The 16,416-nt window shown below is 35.3% G+C and overlaps 1 protein-coding gene across 5 annotated transcripts in view; it reads right to left on the bottom strand.

Annotated features, from left to right (window-relative positions):
- The window catches only part of Malrd1 (MAM and LDL receptor class A domain containing 1), a 361,316-nt gene that overhangs the window by 273,441 nt on the left and 71,459 nt on the right, over positions 1 to 16,416 (bottom strand). For 4 of the 5 annotated variants that reach the window (XM_090318992.1, XM_090318991.1, XM_090318993.1 and 1 more), the window contains 3 exons: positions 15,505 to 15,606; positions 8,017 to 8,163; positions 4,736 to 4,833 (listed from right to left, as the gene is read on the bottom strand). In XM_090318992.1, coding sequence (XP_090175118.1) covers positions 4,736 to 4,833; positions 8,017 to 8,163; positions 15,505 to 15,606 — 347 coding nt within the window. Of the gene's footprint in view, positions 1 to 4,735; positions 4,834 to 8,016; positions 8,164 to 15,504; positions 15,607 to 16,416 lie in introns of those variants that run through there. The other variant, XM_090318995.1, reaches the window with a different exon arrangement.

The raw sequence follows: 16,416 nt of genomic DNA, 5'->3' as shown, positions 1-16,416 counted from the left end.
AACACTTAATGTAATGGAAAAAGCATAAAAATAATGTAGCTATTTAAATTCAACATGAAGCTAAATTTCTCAGGTATATTGATCACAATCTAAGTGCCCAGCAGCTATATGTACCTATTGATCATGGGAAAAATAGAAAAATAGCTGCTATGCAGTTCTATTTAATTAATACAAATTACTGAATCCTTACCTAATGATTGTTAAAAGAAACAATTTTCTTGATTCATTTAAAGTAGTTCAATGTAAAAAGCCAAATTTTAGCTTCAGTTTTAATTAATAAATGTGTTTAAGATGCAGTATCTGTTTCAAACTAAATCATTATGCTCGATAAATTTTATATAAATACTGAAGTTCCAAGCCGGGCGTGGTGGCTCACACCTGCAATCTTAGCTACTCAGGAGTCTGAGACCTGAGGATTGTCGTTCAAAGCCAGCCCAATCAGTAAAGACCCTGAGACTCTTATCTCCAATTAACCACTAGAAAACAGGAAGTGGTGCTGTGGCTCAAGGGGTAGCCTAGAGCTGAAGATCTCAGGGACAATGCCCAGGCCCAGAGTCCAAGCCCCACAGCAGATTAAAAAAAAAATCTGAAAAGGTAAATATTTTATTATTTGTAGTTACTCAAATATGATGCATCCAAAATTATTAATACCCACCTTAATCCCCTTCATATTTCATATTTCCTAGTTAATTGTTAACAGGAACTACATTTCAACTTCAATAAAAAATGGTAGATTCTGATGTCCACGTATTTTGTTCCTTCTATCTTTTGTTTCAAGAAAGAAGTCTATTCCCACCAGTGGGGAAATGACTTTTGAAGTGTCTAAAATAAGGTCCACATCTTAAACAAAGATGCGTTATGGGAACAATTGTGCATACTGATGCCATGTGTTGGCTCTATGTAGAGTACAAAGTAATTTGCACAAAATGACACCTAAATTGAGCTGCTAGGCAAAGAGACTGAAAAGAAATCCTGCTATCCTTTAAAGTCCTTTCAAAAAATATTCTTTACTTTCTTATCCTGATATGATTGTGCAGAGAGAAAAAAATCACATAATTTCATAAAATGAAGGCTTTAATCATATCAAAGCAACCAACTTAGATTATCTCTTTCCCTTATCATTTTATAATGAAGAACATTTGTTCCATGAAAACGGCTATTAGTAATATGTTCCAAACTCTCCAATTACCCAAGAAGATAAGAATTTGGCTTGTTTGCTTTTTTTGGTAACTTTCATGAAAGAAAACACCACATATTACTCACAGACTTATCAAAGGTTACATTATATTCAGAAAAATCCTTTGAGGGAGAGCATATCTCTGTGCATCTCTCACTATAAATAGTTCCTTTCACAGTCTACCCTTTCTACACTGGAAAGCATTCCCACATATACACAAATATCCCTGCAACTCAAAAAGTACTGAAATCCAAATAAGGAAAAATAAAGCAAATACCCCCTCCAATGGTCTACAATGGCTCCTTCTAGCATTCACTTTTCAAAACAAGGAAAGCCATTTAGATAGTACAGGGAGACTTCGGGGATGAATCCCTTAGTTCTAAAGTGTCTACACTAGATAAGATGATTTCCAGCGCTGCCCTGTTCCTTGGTTACAGTATCATTTCATTCTTCTTTAGGGCTAAGTGACCTAGCACTGTCTGAATTTTCTTCATCTATTCATTTTTTGTTGAACATCTAGGCTGATTGTGCAGCTGAACTATTACTAATATCAGTATGATAAATAAAAATAAGCCAAGCTCAGAACTCAAATATTTGCATGTTTGCATTCACTTATAGAATCTTGTTCTAAAATAATAAAAAAATAACAATAATAGTGGTACCTGAGTGTAAAAGTGACACTGTTGGTGGGTTGTTACGTAAAAAGAAAGGAAAAATGGAGAGGCTACTAGGATGTGAAAGGGATCAAGGTATGTATGTATAGAAGCATAAAGAAACTCTTCCAAAAATGAGAGAAGGAAGGAGAAAGAAGGAGAAGGCTTAAGGGAACAGAGGAAATGCATTTTTTTTTTGCCAGTCCTGGGCTTGAGCTCAGGGCCTGAGCACTGTCCTTGGACTTTCTCAAGGTAGAGCTCTACCTCAGCACCACTTCCTGCTTTTTTTTATGTACGTGGTACCAAAGATTCGAACCCAGGTCTTCATGCATGCTAGGCAAGCACTCTACCACTAGGCCAAACTCCCAGGCCGCATCATTTCCTAATATATAGTGTACATATCTGCAATTTCACATGAAACCCATCATACTGTAAAGAAATCCTAAATTTTTAAAATAAAGATTCAATTCAGTTACGTGATGTGTATAGCAATTAAATAAAATACTAACAAGGTATGCGATAATATATCTTTTATGACTAGTTTTTTTTTTTTTTTTTTGCCAGTCGTGGGCTTGAGCTCAGGGCCTGAGCCCTGTCCTTAGACTTTCTCAAGGCTAGAGCTCTACCACTTGAACCTCAGCACCACTTCCGGCTTTTTGCTATATATGTGGTACCAAGGAATCGAACCCGGGTCTTCGTGCATGCTAGGCAAGCACTTTAACCACTAGGCCACACTCCCGGCCCAAAGAGATTTTCTTTTTCTTTTTTTTTTTTTTTGCCAGTCCTGGGCTTGAGCTCAGGGCCTGAGCACTGTCCTTAGACTTTCTCAAGGCTAGAGCTCTACCACTTGAGCCTCAGCACCACTTCCGGTTTTTATCTATGTATGTGGTACCGAGGAATCGAACCCGGGTCTTCATGCATGCTAGGCAAGCACTTTAACCACTAGGCCAAACTCCCCGCCCTTATAACTGGTTTTGTTAGAAAAAATCATTTTCCCTGCTCTCTTGATTAAATATATTATCTAAAAATTTTAAAAAATAAAGTATCTATATTGTCCATGCAATTCATTCCTTGGGAGCCACCCATAGCAGCAAGACTACACATTGATTAAAAATTTAAGGAAAAAGTGATATCAATTGGAATTGGTGACCAATTGAAACTCACTCTCAATGGTCACAACATACAAGCAAGTTTACAAAGATGCGAAATGGAGACCATCTTCCAAAAGGGAAACAGACACCTGTGCTTTGAGAACTCACTGAGGCATAGAAGAATGTAATGAGCTTTCCAAACACACAAGGAGGAGGCAGCACCAACATATTTAATTTCCTTTCATTCAATGTCTTTTAAGCATCTGTCTCAGTTTATGACCTTCACTTAAAGCTCAGTGAGCTCAAAAATACATTTTTAAAGCACTTCTAGGGCTCCTTGAAAAACTATTTTATCTTTCTCTATATCACACAGGATTTAATTAAAATATAGAAAAGGTAGAAATGTTTGGAAGGCATTTAGATGAGGCAGACATAGAGACAGACTGCTCTTTTCATCCTTATTCCTACAAAAAAATGATGAATGAATAAACAAAGAAAAACATAAAAAGAAGACAACCTATTAAGAGCTCCAGGCACTCCCCCTTAGACTTGTGCCAAGCTGATAGGATAATTAAGTTTATAACTCTGAATGATACATAATTTATCATCAAGAATGCTAGAATAAACTGCTGTAACTCTTTATAGGCAATGAATTCCCTGTGCAATAGTATTAACCTCTTTATTAAGGCAAAGTCATTAAGTGAAATCCTAACACGTAGATTCATGTTAGATCTCTCAAAAGAATTGAGAAGTCTAGCTGAACAGAAACATCCGGTACAGTATTAATTTTAGGAAAGTTAAGTGATTATGTTTAGGAAATACTTAGTATGTGCCAAATACTTTGCCAAAAGCTTTGTTTCATCCCATTTTAAACCTCACATCCATGTGAAGAAGGTATATTAGCCCAGACATGGTGGTAAGTGCCTGTGGTCCCAGATACTTGGGAAACAGAGGTAGGAGGATCTTGGTCTCAGGTCAATGCTGGAAAAGATACTCTAATCTCTCTTATCTGAGGAGGAAAGGAAAGGAAAGGAAAGGAAAGGAAAGGAAAGGAAAGGAAAGGAAAGGAAAGGAAAGGAAGACAGGGAAACAGAGAAAGAGAAAGACAGCTAACTAAAAGCAAAAGGGTTGGGGGTGTGTTCCAAGTACTAGAGTACTTTCTTTGCAATTTTGAGGCTATGAGTTCAATCCCTAGTATCACAACAAAAGAAGGTTCCCTTCTAAGATCCCAGGATAGAAATTGAGTCTGAGGAAGTGTACAACTTGTTTGTGTACTACTCAAAGTGAAAAACTGAGATCTGAACGTAGGCCAACTGCAAAATAGTTTTCTTTTCCATGCTGCTGCTGAAATGGAATGAATGTTTTTACTGTCACCTTTTTTTGCTTTCCTGGCATCAGGAAATAATAAATGTATTTACTTGGTCTGTGGATATTTCTTTTTGTTTTTTCTTATTTCATCTTTTTCCTTAGAAAATACTCATTTGATTGATTTTATTTGATTTTTATTTTACATTGTCGTCAAAATATCAAGTAATTTAGGCAATGATTTATCCAAAAGTTCAGATGGGAAAGGCCATATGAAAAAATATAAAATAACCAAAATCTTCTTTAACATCCCCAACGGAAAAGAATAGATTTTGTGCTGCAAATGGTCTTTTGGAAGGATATGGCTTGTTTCCTAAAATGGTTTGTGTAAATCTCTTAATTGCTCATAAAACTGACAGTTAAAGAGTGGCAGGCATTTGCTGGTAGAAAAACACAAACTGAATTGGTAATAAACAATTTGGCCTTGGAAATTCTGAAGAGTTCGTTACCTGACATGGAGTAGAGGCTGTGAGCAGTTTGATAAGGGTAAGACTTCCAAGCCTAGCAATCGCAGGGGGTTGATAGGACCAAAAAGAAATAAATGACCCTACAAAAACAAACATAAAGTCACATAGCTACCAGCTCCCGGAGGCATTTGTCACTTCATTGCTATATTATGGCAAAAGCTGAATTATCATTATCAGAAAAAAGAAAGGTACACTTTATCACTAACCTCTGAAGATAATTAAAATCATTTTACATGTACAAAATTAAATATCTACAATAAAATGCAAATGATTAAAAACAAGCTCTTGGTCCACATTCTTATTGCCTTAACATTTCATAGAGTTTGAAGTTAGATTTAGTAAAGTTTCTAAGCATACAATTAAATATCCAACACTTCCTTCAGAAACTCCCATGAGAGTTTTATTTTTAAGTTTTTTTCACAAAGTACTGAATGAGAGAAGCCTGTACAATGAGTTTGCTACCTCCTGGGGTTTACATGTTTGACATTGTTGTCTGTTCAAGAAGGAATGAAAGCTTAATTAAAGATCTAATCTGAACGTTAACAAAATAACGGTTTTTAGATTTTAACTAGAGCTATATGCTCATGGCAAACATACAGGGGATAACATCTCTCAGCAACTCTGAAGATCACGTATTTAGCTTCCTTGACTATTGAAAGCTTACAAGGAAGGCTGTGCTAGACAAAGTCAAGGTCTGATCCTGCCCTTGATAATCAGAAAATGATGGGCAACTTGGAACACAAACTACTTTGGTTATAAAATGCCACATTCAGGTGATAATTTTCTGGGATGCAGGTTAGTATTAACTACACAGGAAGGAAAGGATTTCAGTATCACAAAGTATTTTTCACAGATTCTGCTCACTTGCAACTGAAAAGCCAAGGATAAAAAGTGCCCACATCTACATGGATTTCGCTACTTGACAAGGAAGTACTCATTTTAATGCAATTTGTTTTAAGCATGCTAAAGATCATTGTTTCTAATGAAGATGGGCATTAAAAGTATAAGCCAATATCAGCATATGGAAAAAGGAAATTAATAGTAAATAAAATATAGAAAAGCAACCCAATGAAGTTTGGTTCCATAGTATTATATTGTAGTCTAATAGAGAAATCAACTTTTGTAACTAACAACCAAAAACTATTCAGCTACTAATTGTATGTATATCAAAATAGAGGATAAAAAAAGCATTTGACAAATCTGAAGGTAAAATTTAAAAAAATAAAGCACACTGTAAGGAGAAGAGAACCTTCTTATGTGATAAGACAATAAGTTTCAGTAAACATCATACTCAATGGTAAGTTACTGAAAGCTTGTCCCCTGGGACAGGAACAGAATAAGTCTAAAAATGGTTGCAAGTTCTATCCAACAATGTTTCAAAGCCATATGCAGAGCTTGAAAGAAAACAGAAAAACAAATTCACACACAAAAAAAACTATGAACATATGCATAAAGTTTTTGAAAGTATAGACTCTTTTTTTTGCCAGTCCCGGGATTTGAATTCAGGGCCTGTGCATTGTCCCTGTGCTTCTTTTTGCTCAAGGCTAGATCTCTGACACTCGAGCCACAGTGCCATATCTAGCTTTATTCAATTTATATGATACTGAGGAATTGAACCCAGGGCATTATGCAGGCTGGGCAAGCACTCTACCACTAAGCTACATTCCCAGTCCAGTATAGACTCTTAACTGAAGCAAATTCAATTATCCAAGGCTATTGGATTCAAGATCAACATCTTTACAATTACTAAATTTGCTATATAACAGCCACAATTTAAAAGTAGATTTTAAAATATAATATGGAGATATTACAAAATATTTTCAAAGTCTTTACATTTACAATGTTACATCATTTAATGAAATTAAAGACTGAATAAACAGAGAAATTAAAAAACAGTTATATTTTTTCAATGAAATACAAAGTTTGTATATGAAAAGTCACGTATTACCTTTAAACTGGAAAAGTCTGAGAAAATTACATTTCTTACTCATAGGAAAATGAGAAAGGTACTTCTGTTTTGCTACTGGAAACTAAAATATTGAAGTTTTAGAGTGGCAATCTACCAAAATTTACTAAATTCATATCTTGAGTATATTGGTTGGTTCTGCCATCTCCTATTTATTCTTTACAGTTTCCTTCCTGGTTGCTTTTCCTGTACCTTCAATTAGATCCTGCTTCAATTTCTCACTTACTTGTTCAGACCACCTCAAAGCAGGGGCATTGCTTCTATCTGCAGACCCCAATTTCAAGTCTATCCTAATGTACCCAGTAATTACAGTAAAAAGGAAAAAGGAACAAAACATCAAACGAGCTTAGAGCTTAGAAAATGCACTTCAAACACCTAGATCCAATTATGAATCTCCTCTTTTCTATTTTCAGCTTCAAGTTTAGGGCTATCTGCTATGAAGTTTGACAGAGAAAATAATGGGCATTTACCCAAGAAGCATAAGAACTTCCTCTGTTATTAAACAATGATTTGGGTTCATAATTACAGCCAACAGATGGAAAGTTTCTCTCTGTGCCCTCCCCTGGTCTTGGTCCCCTAATCCTAATTTCCAATGATTATAACTAAAAATATGGCTAATATTTATTTTGGCAAGCCTTTCAAACAAAATTATAGTAAGTTTAATCGAAAGTATAAAGTACAGTTGTGTAATTATAGCTTTAATTTGAAAGTTAAATATATGAACAATTACATCCGATGTCATGTAAATGCAAACAAAACAGGTAAAATCGAGTCTCTGTTTCGTGAAATTGCATGGGGCATTTTTGGAATGCCTCTGTAGTTATAGTTTCTCAATTTGAAGTGGATATGTAAAACTTGTACCAGTCATCCAAAATATATATGAGGGAGAAGTACACTTGTTTGTTAGAAGGAAGTTGAAAGTATGTCCAGATTTATTTTATAGATAGTGCTAAGTCTCTGTTTTCCATTCCCAGAAAGCAGATTAAACTATTTTTCTTGCTGTTTCACAAAAAAAATGGATTTCTCAAAAAAAGAGTCGAGTCTACTATACAATTTATAAAAAAGGAAGTTTTCTCTGTGTGTACCTCCAACTCAACCTCTTTAAAATAAAACAGAAAAGTTTATTAAAATAATGTTCCTTTAAGGAAATTCAATTGAACCTCAATTATTAAGTTGGTCAAGGAGGGCTTAAGGAAAGATGAACCGGAGTTGCATTTATAGAGAAGAGTCAGAAGTGGAAACAGAAACTATAATTACTCCGCAACAGGAAAGAAAACCATTTAAAAGAAAATCCCACCGTGATCTGTGTTTGTTGTGTGATCAGCGTTGGGGAAATGGCGCTCTCCCATGCTCAGTCCTGTCACCAGTTCCCAGCGTGAATCTTCTTTGAGAAATGGCTCCCAGCCACAGAACCCAGCCTCAAAGTCACAGTTGAGGTAATTTGCTGTTAGCCGTAGCCAAGAAAACAAAAAAAGGAGAAATGAACTTGAGAGTGGGCTGTGGAATATTGACTTGACAGTCAACCCGGAGGTTAGGACATCCATTCTGCTTTGTAGTGAGTGTTTCTGATGAACAGAACAGCTTCCCTTTTTTCAACATGATGTACTTCCTGTGTTCTGAGTGCAGCATGACTCTTCTACATATGCCTACAGACAACTCTGGCAAATTTCATCCTCATGTCTCATCTCCATTCTACCTAATAATGCCTAGGGGAAGCTCCACAGCTTTACAGACAGTTACTATTCCGCCCACCAAGAACAAGACTTGTGCAATGGTAGTTTGAAAATCCACTTAATAAGGGGAATTGAAATTAATCCTGGAATCCTGAAGAAATTAGGATCGGCATCTTAATGTTCATTAATCCATCTTTAACAGTGTTTCCAAATTAAATGTCTCATCATTGTTCAATTGCAAGTAAATGAGATATTCTGAATGTTGTGTTTCTCCTTCTAGGACTTAGTAGGAGTACCTACTAAAAAGTTGGAAAATAGTTACATTTCCACATATATCATGAAAGAACTAGTTCTAGGAGAAATCAAGGTTTCAATAAGCTTTATAAACATCGTTCCAAGTTTGATATCAAATTACTGAGAAAAAATCAGCATACTTGAAGCAATGGAGAATAAAAATAGAAGTTCCAAAAACTTGATTAGTGCTTTGGAGAAATTAGTTTTCATTATTAAGCTTTGTTTTCCTAAAGTAAGATCATAACCTCAACCAATCTGAGGTACTAGAATAATGTTAATATCATTAATTTTAAAACTTATTTCTGAAACAATTCCTTTTATGAAGAAGCATTTTTGTAACATTGGGGAAAAGAAAAATAACTTCCTAATTTATCAGAAGACACCAGATTTTTTTATATACTCCCATTTTTATTATCAATATACATCTACACCACTAAGTTCCAAGTATTGGTCAAGAGTGTGTGTGTGTGTGTGTGTGTGTGTGTGTGTGTTTTCCTTAATTCTCACCAGTACTCTGTTTGGTAAGTACAATTATCCCCAAAAGACAAAAGCATAACTCAGAATAACTAATCAACTAACTTTCCTGTAGAAGATTTCAGCAAATAGGACAGCTAACTTTTTTAGTTAGGACTCTGATACCAAATCTTATAATGTATAGTTTCCCTAACCCAAGAATAATTAAACATCCCATTACCAGGAGCTTAGTTGCAACAATTGTTTTCAATTTGAAATAATAGGCCCCATGTGGCCAGAAAGTAGAATTTGCTCATTACATCTTAATAATCCAGGATATCCAAATCTCTGAAACACAAACCCTTAGTTTCATGACCAGTTATGTCTTCACTGAATTATCAACTCTTGAGACACTGAAGTGCAATATGCAAATGGTAATGCTACTTAAATTTACTCTCCATGTAAATTTAACATTTAATTCACAAAGACAGTTTTTTTTAAAGCAATATAATGGATATATGATAAAAGAGTTATTTTTGTTTCTAAGCAAATGCAATGTCTCCTCTAAATGGATTTCCTGGTGAAATACAAACAATTTCATTGGCTACAGTATATAATAAAAAATGTGCTTCACAGTACAGAGAAGTTCAATATCTTCCCAACTAGAAATCTACTGCTTCTGGTATTTTTTTTTTTCATTTTTCCCAACTCTGGCTATACAATCTTTGATAAATGTCAGAGCTAATGATGAAAAGTTAATCTTCCAAGAAGAGTCTCTTCAGCTACTTGACAATCATAGTATTTATGAATCATTGTGACTGTCTCATGGGCATGCAAATAAAATTTTTTGAGTTAGTTTCTTAATCTATGAATTTTGCTACCTTTTAGGCTACCATACAGCTCTTTTAAATTGGCAAGTATTATTTAGAATTATTCAAGACTCAAAATATACACCTGATATCTCCACAGTTTGGTTACTAAGTCCAAATTCTGAGTTGTGAGCTTGGCTAAGGAAGCCTTTGCTTTCTCCCAATGGTATCCCCAATGTATAGAGGTGCATTTCCCCAAACAAAAACCATCCAGGGTCTGGATAACCCTATATCTGGCGAGGCTTGGATTTTCTGGTTTGTTCCTGGTATCCTAACATGATTACAACCTCTTTCTCTTCCTCTTCCTTTTGTTCTGTTGGCAACAGTAAATTATACATTGCTGCACAGAAAGGAAAAAATCCACACAAGCAACCATCTTCTTCATGACAGCAGAGACAATAGAAGTAAACATCCTCATTCCCAAACAAGCAGAGGTGAGGAGTAGAAAGTGTAGAAAGTGAGAGTGTCACACTTTCAGAGCATTGCCAAGCCCACTGACAAGCTTCACAAGTGACAAGATGGAAACAAGTATGTGAAGTATGCGAAATACATTGACCTTGAGCTTGTAAATGTTGATATTTGGCTTGAGGATGAAAGTTAAATTATCTCTTTCATCATCTAGTTTGAGTCAAAATATCCACCATTATTTTTCTTTTTTTCATATATTTTTATTGTAATTAATAGAAGGGTTACATGATACTTGCCAGATAGATGGTGCATTAATTCCCATACATTGATACCCTTTCACATGTCTTGGTCCCCATTTCCCTCCCCCCCCACCCCTACCCCTCATCTTGTTTTCCCCCATTCCCTATCCAATTATACTCAACAACCTTTGTCCTTAGAAAAATGAATTTTTTAATTATTAAAATTCATCGCCATAAAGATCTGTTAGTGGCTATGATACATATGTACATTCAGACAGGATTTGTCTTTCTGTGTATTATGTCCTCAGAGCTTATCCTGTTGTTGCTCACGGTGCTTATCATTAGAAAAATTCACATACATATATATATATATATTTATATATTTTCATATATATTTATTTATAAGGTCTTTTCTATGCGGAAAATAGGACTTGAACTCAAGACCTTGTGCTCTCACAGGGTTTTTTTTTACCACAGTTAGCACTCTGCCACTTGAACCACACCTACCCTTTCTGTGTTTTGCTTGTAAACGATTATAAGACTCTCTTAAGGATTTGACTGTGCAGTTCCATTCTCCGATCTCAGGATCTTGAGTAGCTAGGATTATAGGTGTGGACCACAGGAACACAGCTTGTCTCAGATCTTTAATCCATTCCTCCATTGAACAAAATTTAAGATGTTTACAGATTCTTGGCTCTTGTAAATAATACTACAGTGCAGATGAAACTGCAGATTACTGCCACTATTTTATACAAGACTGTGCAAATGCATGTTAAAAACTTATTGTTTGGGGGCCGGGAGTTTAGTGGTAGAGTGCTTGCATAGCATGCATGAAGACGTGGGTTCAATTCCTGGGTACCACACACATAGAAAAGTCAGAAGTGTGATGTGGCTCAAGAGTGCTAGCCTTGAGGAAAGTCCAAGGACAGTGCTCAGGCCCTGAGTTCAGTCCCAAGACTGGCAAAGTAATAGTTTGATAATATTATGGCAGGGTGTAGTGGAGGAATGAGTGTTTTTACTTCCATCCTAAGAAGACAAGTTTGCCTCCCTCATAGGGCTGTGTGTGTGTGTGTGTGTGTGTGTGTGTGTGTGTGTGTGTCTGTGTCTGTGTCTGTGTCTGTGTATATGTGAATTTTTTCCTTATATACCATCTCTTTCCTTATTCAGCTGACTATATCTTTGAATCATCTTTTGTACAATGTCTCTCAAAGTTTAAGGTGCAAATAAACCACCTGGGACATTGTGAAAATAACACTTTTGGATCTGGAGGAAGGCATGGGTCTCTCTGAACAGTTACAGCGGATGCAGTCCACAGAGGTTAAGACAGCAACGAAACACAAGCAAACCTCACCAGCTTTTGTGGCCATTGAGCCATAAGCTCAGTACTTGATACACTTATTAAATCAGTATCTGGAAGGAATGGTAACTTGGAGATGGAAGAGCTGCTATGGAAGGGTGTCTTTGGGGGAAAGTACATTGGCACTCTTCACAAGTTAATCTTTGCAAGTCTCCAGCACTTGGTAAGTTTCTGGAGCTCTTCAAACTTCATGCACAAGCAAAAGGAAAAGATATTAAACATATTTTGCTTACGTTTCATAAACATGAAAATTTTCTTTATGCAATATTTTTGTATTGGAAGTTTAAAATTGTAAAACAAAAATTATAGGGTATAAAATGTTCATACACTTAACTTTTTAATTTTAAAGGAAGCCCCACGATTTTATTTTAATTATTTAAATTTTACTTTATTGTCAAGGTGATGTATAGAGGGGCTATATGGAAGGTAATGAGTTGAACATTGTTCAATCTTGTTTAACATTGTTATATCCTCCCTCATTTTTTTCCTCCCTTTTCCTCCTCTCCAATTCCCTCCCCAATTTGTAATGTTCATTTCCAACAAATTATCTTGTATATATTGCTGTTGACTGGTTCACACATTGTCCTTGGTCTCATCATTTTGTTGTAAGACAATATATAGTCATTCATTCATATATGTATTAACATAGATATGCACAACTTTTAGTATAAAATATAATGCAACTTATATCATTCTGATAATTCTATATAAATTATCTCCCTAGAATAAAAGAAATTTACATAGATACAAATATTCATTTGGCATTTAAATATATGAGCACACATTTACATGTGCATATGTGTGTATATATATGTGTGTACATATGTATATATACGTATGTGCTCCCTATACTATTATCAAATTTTTCAGTCATGCCTGCTGTATCAAGTTGATCCTAATCAACAGAACTTCAATAAAGGAATAAAATGAAAACAATATGTCCAATTTAAATATAAAAATAACCTATATTACTTCAAGTAGTAACCTTGTGAAAAGCTATTAAAAGACAAACAGTACAAAGAACTACTTACTACAGGGGAAGGAAGAGACAGGACAAAAGAAACTAAGCTTCCACATATACAACTGAAAAGAAATATATTTTTCAGTTATTCAAATTAAAAATGTTAGAAAGATGAAGTTCCCACAAAAGAAATGAACCAAAATATCTCCAAAAAATTTGAAGGCATGAAACAGGAATATGACATATATTAGATAAAATAAATTGTCCTTGCTTTAAGCTTCTTTTTTTGGGATAACTCTTTTTTTATATTTTTTATTGTAATTAATAAAAGGGTTACATGATATTTGCCAGATAGAAGGTGCATTAATTCACATATATTGATACCCTTTCACATGTCTTAGTCCCCATTACCCTCCTCTCCACCCCCCCCCCCCGTCTTGGTTTCCCCCATTTCCCTATCCAAATTCAAATAACCAAATACAAATAAATCCAATATATCAGATAACAAATTGAGATACTGTAACAATATGAGATAACCAAGGGACAGCAAAAGAGATGAGAGATAACATAGTACATTAAGGACAACAATCATTCATTATATGGCTTTTGTTTCAATATCCTGGAGGTCTTTTCAATTAGCTTTATACTATATGGCCTTATGTATCAAGGTTTTTCTCTATTGCAGATCTCTGCTAGTAGAGCCCAAGGTTTCTGCTGGTTATGACAAATGAGGGAAACCATTGAGCCTAAGGTCTTTGAGTCTGGCTTACTTCACTTAATATGATTTTTTCTAAGTCTTTCCATTTCCTAACAAATGGGAGATGTCATTTTTTCTGACAGCAGCATAGAATTCCATTGTGTACAAATACCACAACTTGTTGATCCACTCATCAACTGAGGGACATCTGGTTTGGTTCCATATTTTTGCTATGGTGAATAATGCTGCAATGAACAGAAGAGCCATCTAACAACCCATAAGAGCTCATCGGTGAGTACCTTATCTGGCTTAAAGGTGGTTGGGGAACTTGCTGAATAGATGTTTACAATGAGGCCAGCAGGGAATATTTTTCTTGTTTTCCTATTTCTCCCTCTCAGTCCCTCTTCATCTCTTTTAATAAAATCTTCACTATCTTATCAAGAAGAACATGTTGTACAAAGTTCTTTTCATTAAATGGTGACATTTATCTTATTGCAATATTTTCTCATGCTCAACAAAACATCTCACTAAAACATTGCATAAAAATTAATGTCAGCAATTTAATGTTTTTTAAAGCTTCTTATATGTGATATAGGAAAATAGATTTATTTATTGGAATTCATGGGTCTCAAAAGGACATCAGAGTCTTGGTTGCTAAGCTACCTCAGATGAAAACCACATCGAAGGCTGTAAGTTAAATTCTATTTGGTTTGAAATATGACTAGGTTTGAATAGTAATGGGATCTCTGTCATCCCTCCTTTCAGAGACTGTGTAAAAGGCCCTAAAAGAAGATTTTTTTGTTCTTCTGACTACAGTAGTGGCTTCCTGCCATAGAGACAATGGCAACTTCCTCCTCTTTTCTCCATTCCTCCAATTCCATAATAATTGGTAAGGAAAACAATTAATGAATTATTAGCAATCCATAAAAAACCTCCCTCAAGCTTAGTTACCAAGAAACCCTTTTTCATCTATTTTCTTCTTTTGTAAATGAGATATTTCATTTTTTATTATCTTTAGGTAGTTGTACAGATAGGTTCCAATCCAACATATTAGTTTGTGAGTACAACATACTGTATTTGGTGTCACCCTTTTGGTCATCCTCCCCATCTCTCCTGACTCCATCCTTCCCCTCAAGTCACCTGCTTCCATTTTCACATATGTACATTAGAAACCCTCAAAAGCATAGTGATAATAGTTTCAGATAAAGAAAGTCAAGACCAAAAGTACAAAAGGCACATGGAATCCTTAATATGGGGCTATTAGATCTAAACAGTACAAGAGCGAGGACTCATTATTCACATACCCAATGCTATGGACATGGTATTAGAAATATAAACACAACTACATAGACATAAAAATTTGTGACTCTATAGACATAATATTTTAATACACAAATTAATATGTATCTATGACATACAAACCCTCAGCCTAATTTCAATTATGTTCTAAAATCTAAGTGTCAGCGATTGTATAGAGAGATTCCCTTCTTGAATAACTTGTTCGTTAAATATGTCATTTGAAATATGATGTAAAAATCAATGTTAATAAATTCTTTAATAAAAAATATAAATAAATAAATAAATAAAAGAAAATCAATCTTATTTCTTGGGTAACTTTACCTTGATATAAACAAAGACTGTTCAAAAGCAATTCTCATTCTCTGAATGAGAACCATTATTGGAGAGAGAGAAAGACAGACAAAGACAGAGAGACATAGAGACACAGAGAGAGACAGAGAGACAGAGAGAGAGAGATACAGATATGATCTAGGACTGATTTCTGAATTGTATAAACTTTGCCACCAGCAAGGCAGGATCTCCGTGGAGAACTTACACCTCATTTGTCCATCTGTAGACTCAGATCTGCAGAGGTCCACATCTGGGTGGCACAGTGCTGGCTCATTATTTGATGATTCTTGACAGGGTAACATCTCAACTGTTAGATTTAAAGAATTATCAGGAGTGAAATTCAAGTGGTGATTAGTGGAACTATTTCTGTACTTCTTAAACTATTACCACTCTAAAAAAACAACAGCTCATTTTAGGTGGCCCTACTGAAATACACATGCTCACACATCTAGAATTAAACCACCATGTCCATGTCTGTATTTTAATCCCATCACTGTGGTGGCTGGCAAGCCCCCAAGCCAAATTGTGCAAGTTTCCAAAGAAAATATTTGCATATTTGCATATATTACATATATGTGTACATATATGTGTGTGTGTATATATATATATATATATATTTCCATTCTTGGGGCTTGAACTTAAGGATTGGGCACGTCCCTGTGCCTCTTTTGCTCAAGGCTGGCATTCTGCCACTCGAACCACAACACAACTTCTGGCTTTTTTTGTTTCCGTGGTACTGAGAATAGAATACAGGACTTCATGTATGCTAGGCAAGCAAACTACCACTAAGCCCTTACTCCATTACAATTACATATAGGTTACACAATTTTCTTTAACTGGAAGCCAGATCTTTTCCAGAACTATCTACTCTGAAGCTCTTTCTCCCTGGTTATGGGGTGTGGTGGCTTGGACTTGAAAAAGATTTATAAAGTATCTATTTCTCCTCAGTTTCTTTTGTGGTTTTCCCTCATGTTCTGAACAGGATTACCTCAGAGCTCAGTTTGTAGGTCACTTCCCTTCTCAGCTCATTTACAACCTTCATATCACCCAGTCTCGTGTCTAAATCTTTTCCTTAATGGTCATGACACCACACGTTTTGCTGAACTTCGACTCCCAT

This window comes from Megascapheus bottae, chromosome 26, assembly GCF_031878675.1.
Source record: "Megascapheus bottae isolate mThoBot1 chromosome 26, mThoBot2.hap1, whole genome shotgun sequence".
Lineage (NCBI taxonomy): Eukaryota > Metazoa > Chordata > Mammalia > Rodentia > Geomyidae > Megascapheus > Megascapheus bottae.
Note: the sequence above shows the minus strand (reverse complement) of the source record. Positions and strands in the feature narration are given on the sequence as shown.